This window comes from Merops nubicus, unplaced genomic scaffold (genome assembly GCF_000691845.1).
Source record: "Merops nubicus isolate BGI_N331 unplaced genomic scaffold, ASM69184v1 scaffold31254, whole genome shotgun sequence".
NCBI lineage: Eukaryota > Metazoa > Chordata > Aves > Coraciiformes > Meropidae > Merops > Merops nubicus.
This window is the reverse complement of record NW_008605442.1, coordinates 10,577-16,067: the sequence shown is the minus strand read 5'-3', so window position 1 is coordinate 16,067 and position 5,491 is coordinate 10,577. Positions and strand designations below refer to the sequence as shown.

The window sequence follows — 5,491 nt, the reverse complement described above, 5'->3', positions numbered from 1 at the left end:
GGGAAAAAAAAAAATCTTAAAATATAAGATTTGTGTATGTACACTGGACAAGGTCTGACAAAATGCCTTTGCTTACTGAGGGAGGTAGTTAAGAACAAGATCAATTCAGAGCACGACTTCTTCAGCGTGTTCCAAGTCCAGGCTTGGTCATGAGCCAGCATGTCATTTGGGACTGTGTATAGCAGCTTAGCTTGGTTCTTATTATGGTCATTTCACATGCCTCTGATAGATGTTTCAGGTCCTGCATACTTTGCTGTTAATATGTTGCACCTACATTCAAAGTTAAGTCCTTTCTTGTCTTCCTCTCCACCATGTACCCTTTCCTTAAGGATCTTTAAGGCACCTACTCTTAGGTACTATGAATAGATTTCCTAAGAGTATTGGTCACGTTGCAGGTTGTTGACTTTCACTGATCTTTTCTGGGTTTTGAGGTTTTTCTGTCATGGGTTGGGAAAAGCTCTCTACTAAGTTCCTTTTATGTTTTGTAGGGCAAACAAATGCTCAGATTTCCAGAATAACAGAGGAGTTGTCAGAGAAGAGTGAGGAGCTGGTTCGGTACCAGGAAGAGATCTCATCCCTCTTGTCTCAGATTGTTGATCTTCAACATAAGCTCAAAGAAGTAAGGAAATGATGATGAAGAGTGTACGTGCATGTGTGTGTGTACACCAGTGCTTTAGGGCAGGTAAAAAGTGGCTTGCAAGCCAGGGGGTTACACTGCTGGAGAGGGGCTGTGTCAGCAGAGTGTGCCAGAGGGTCAGCTCTGGGGGACATGGGCTGAGAAAATGATGTGCACCTTTTTGTGCTTTCAGCATGTCATCGAAAAGGAGGAGCTGAAACTTCACCTACAAGCTTCCAAAGATGCTCAGAGACAACTGACAGCAGAGGTATTTAAGGCTTCTATACACATTTAGATACATGTTTGGAGTAGAATACAAGAAAAAGCAAACTTAAGAGAGAATGGGAACTAGTGTTTTTTAATTATGTAGGCTTTTTAGTTTTTCATTGTGATTGGAGTCATATGATTGAAGGAAAAGAATAATTATTTTTGTTTATGTCTAGGCAAATATTTTTGTAGTTCACAGGAGCGTGAAAGGCAAGGAGAATGCTCTAAGTAGGAAGGTCATGTAATTACCAGTTCTTAGTAATTACAAGAAAAAATGTTTTAGTGTGAATGTTCCTGATTATGTCAAGAACACCGTAGCTCATTAGACTTTAAGGAAGTTCTCTTTTTTTGCTTCTTTTGCATCAGCAGTTACTGTATTTGCAGGGTTTTTCAGTATATTTTTCCTTGGATTTTATGATACTTTTGAGTTTGGATTTCTTGCCTCAGCACTGAAGTCAGTGCAGGGGCTGTGCTCACCATTGTCCAGCCCAGGCGTTGGCACGTGCCGTGCAGTTGGAAAAATACTGCAGTGCTGAATCAGTCAATGCCAGTTTCTGTAGGAGTTGATTCAGCTGAATTCTGTTTTCTTTGAAGCTCACTGCTCTCATGTGCTGGCCTCTTTTCTCCTTCAGCTCCACGAGTTGCAGGACCGGAACGCAGAGTGTGTGGGGATGCTGCAGGAGTCACAAGAAGAAGTGAAGCTGCTGCGCAGCAGGGCCAGCTCTGTTGCTTGTCTCTGCCACTCTCACCCACGCGGAGCATTTCCTGTGGTAATTAGTACTGCTAGCATGGCGTCCTCCTACTGGCACTTTTGGCCTGTAGTAACATAGAACTGTGTGAGTAAAACAGCCTAGCTGCAGCAGGAACTGCTTTGTAGTAGGCAAAGGAGCAGGGCTGATGGGTGTAGTTAGGACGGGAAACTTTTGCCCATGCCCTTCCTTCAGAGACTGAAAGGTTTGTCAGAAACACACTGATACCAGAGAAACAAATGGAGATTTTTTGGAGTACTTTTTAAAGAGGTGTTTTCTGCTAAAATTGTTAGGAGGAAGACTTGACTTGAATTTGTCAACTTTTCTGGTTGCCATTTTTCCCTAGGATTCCCTTGCAGCAGAAATTGAAGGGACGATGCGGAAGGAATTGAGTCAGGGTGATGAATCCCTTCTCTCCAAGCAAAAGTAGGTTTTTCAGTTTTCTATATGCTATTTTGATTTTTTTTCCCCCCATATGCTTGTATTACTATAAATGTGAATGTTCCCTCTACAATAAGTTTTTATGTAACAATAAAAAAAGCTTTGTAGTATTTGGTAATCTTTTTAAACTTTGAAACCTACTGTTATTTGATTCTATGAGGAAGTTGGGGATCTGTTAAACTGATGTCTTTTTCATCCTTAAATTTGTGATATTTTTTAATGCAGATTCTCTGATGTACAGCACTAATTTTATCCCTTTTAGTGCTTATAGAAAAATTCTCAGGCAAATTAAATTATACCTGAAAGACCGGTAACAGTTTCCAAAGCCCTGAAGAGCTGTTCCTGGATGTCTTACTTCTGAGTGAGAAGTAATAAATTAAATACATGCTTCTGAAAGCATATGTAAAATAAATAAATAAAATATATGCTCCTGACTGTCCTCAAGTGGTTATTGGTAGAGATTCAGGTTGTTCAGGTCACAGGAAGTGATAATTCTGCTACTCAATAGAGTAATAGTCCTGAAAACATGAGTGTCTTAGGCAATCCTGGTTTTCTGGGTAAAGCCTTTTTTCTCTGCACACTTTTGAATGTCTGTTGTTCAGAACTTTTTCTTTATTCCATCCTTTTCAAAATACTTGTGAAAACCACACTTGTTTCCTTGTCTTCTCCACAGGGACCAGCAGAAGCGAGTGTTTGACACTGTCAGGATTGCCAATGTCCCCCGTGGCCGCTGCTCCTCCTTCCCTGCCCCCCTGCCCATCCCTGGATCTAACCGCTCAAGCGTTGTGATGACAGCCAAGCCCTTCCACTCGGGGCTGCACCAGCTGGAGAGCCACACACAGATGACCCAGAGCAGCAGCTCTGAGAAGAACCTGAAGTAGGAATCACAACCTGTTACCCTCTGTGTAAACTGACTCAAAACTAAATCCAGACTGGACCTCTGCTGTGTAAGAGAGAAATAGTTAATTTAACTGTCTTAATACCTGTTATTATTTGATGTTTCTCACAGAGACACTCATAATACTGGCCAGACGGGAAGCCCTGGGGACAATGACATAGTCACAGCTCTGCACAGACTCTCCCTGCGTCATCAGAACTACCTGAGTGAGAAGCAGTTCTTTGAGGAGGAGTGGGAGCGAAGAATGCACTTGCTGGTTGAGCAGAAAGAGGGGTCTAGTGGCTGTAGTACCCCGACAGACAGCTGTTTTTCTCTGGGTACAAACTCTGAATTCACTGATCTCTCTGCCAGCTCTAGTAATCTCCGTGTCCTCCTACCAGAAAAACTGCAAATTGTCAAACCCATTGAAGGTAAGAGGACAGTTTTCCTTCTCTGATCAGCAGAAATCAGATTTTACATTAATTGGCCAACTAAATCATTGTTGGTGTGTCTAGCTAGGTATGGTATGCAGTAAGAGGATGATAGGCCTCGTGCCAACTAGCTCATTGCTATCACTTTTTACTTGGCTTTCTTATACAACACCAAGTGTTAGACTTTTTCAAGGGTGCCATGTGTGTCAGCACCAGCTGGCTGGGCTTGTTTTGATGATGAATTCTTGTAACTCTCTGTTACAAGTCCCTTGTCCTGACTCTGTTGTTGCAAGTCTACTGTGACTCACCCTGAGACTCTTCTCTTTTGTCACACCAGGATCTCAGACCCTTTTTCACTGGCAGCAGCTCGCTCGGCCCAACCTAGGCACCATTCTTGACCCAAGACCAGGTGTTGTCACAAAAGGTTTTACCCCTCTGTCTGATGATACTGTGTACCACATCTCTGACTTGGAGGAGGAGGAGGAGGAAGGTGAAGGAGGTATAACATTTCAAGTGCAACAGTCCTTCCCAGAGGAAAAGAAATGCACAGTGGCAAAGCCAGTGGCAGGGATTTTCCTGCCAACTGTTACTTCAGCAGCAGTACCACTCACTGGTAAGAACTGTGCTTAGGATTTTGTTCCTTTTGTTTTTTTGTCCCCAGTGTCTTTTTCTCAGTGGAAAGTATTTGACCTTGTAACAATGCTGTCTTTATTGCCTCTGCTTTTTAAAAAAAAAAATTAAAAATTAGCAGTGATAATAACATTGTCTTAAACATTGCTTTGGTTAGTCCTTATCTGTCTTTATATTTTGACCCTTAATGGATGTAAATTCACATTGCAGCCTCAAATCCAGGGAAGTGCCTGTCTTCCACAAATTCCACATTTACCTTTACTACCTGTAGGATCCTTCACCCATCTGATGTCACTCAAGTTACTCCCAGGTATGATGACTGCTGACATCCTAAATGTTGCTGCATAGGATTAAGCAGTTGCTTTCTGGCTTCTGATATATGTACCAGTCTTTGAAAGTCCCAGTTGGGGCAGCTAGGTAACAGAGAGGATGTTACTCATGAAAATAGTTGTAATTACAAAGAGGAAACTTGAAATTCTCTACAGTAAGAGTTAAAACAAGTTAGGGTAACTTAAAGGAAGTAAATCTATTCTCTTCAATAGCAAATGCTTAGTATCATATACCTATTTTAAAAAAAAACACACACTGATTATATGTTAAATTCTTTTTTCCGTTCTGTCATTTTTTTTTTTTTTTAAAACAAGTTGTTACTGGACATTTATGTTGATATTTTATCTAATACAGTATAGGTGACCACAGACAGTAAATTCGTTGGTACTTGCACCCAAACCTGTCAGCCTAGAATCTTCTAAATATTTTGCAGAACAATTCTGGATCTACTAAACCTGAAACTGTCACAGCTAATAGCAACACTTTACTTTTTCTCAAGCCTTCTGTGTGCTGAAAGGCAAATACAGAGCAGTATAAAGATGTCTAATGTGTGCATCTTCTCTCTTTCTTTTTAATTTTACTTCAGCTCCATGGGTGCCCCATTTTCACTTGAAAACAGTCGCAGCAGTGTTGGAAACCCAGCAGTGAGCACTCCAGCCGTGCCTCACAGGCTTAGCATTGGAGAGTTCCTCACCAACAGAAGAGACTCAACCACGACCTTCAGCAGCACCAGCACCCTGGCTAAACTCTTGCAGGAACGAGGCATCTCCGCCAAGGTTTACGACAGCCCCGTGCTGAAAGAGCTGCCTCTGCTGCAGCCCCCTCGAGCTCTCCCCGTTCCTTCTACCCCACCCAACTCCCCCTCACGTTCCCCTTGCCCTTCCCCCCCGCCGTTTGAGCCTCGGGTGCACCACTCGGACAACTTCCTGGCCTCTCGGCCGGCGGAGACCTTCCTGCAGGAGGTGTACGGCCTGAAGCCCTCCCGCCCCGCAGAGGTGGGGCAGCTGAAGCTGAGCCTGGTGGACAGGCTGAAGAGGCTGGGCTTTGCCAGGGTGATCCCGCCCCCTGCGGCACGGGAGCGCGGGAGGGCTCAGGGGGCAGGGCCTGGCTTGCAGAGGCAGGACTCGGCTGCGTTTTTAAACGCGGGGAG

The 5,491-nt window shown here is 43.5% G+C and overlaps 1 protein-coding gene across 1 annotated transcript in view; it reads left to right on the top strand.

The window, feature by feature from the left end:
* Positions 1–149: 149 nt before the first annotated feature.
* The window catches only part of TRAK2 (trafficking protein, kinesin binding 2), a 5,475-nt gene continuing 133 nt past the window's right edge, over positions 150–5,491 (top strand). The window contains 10 exon segments of the mRNA XM_008939341.1: positions 150–189; positions 489–619; positions 810–884; positions 1,516–1,653; positions 1,979–2,058; positions 2,747–2,950; positions 3,083–3,381; positions 3,719–3,994; positions 4,222–4,321; positions 4,928–5,491. The exon segment at positions 4,928–5,491 is cut by the window's right edge and continues 133 nt beyond it. Coding sequence (XP_008937589.1) covers positions 150–189; positions 489–619; positions 810–884; positions 1,516–1,653; positions 1,979–2,058; positions 2,747–2,950; positions 3,083–3,381; positions 3,719–3,994; positions 4,222–4,321; positions 4,928–5,491 — 1,907 coding nt within the window.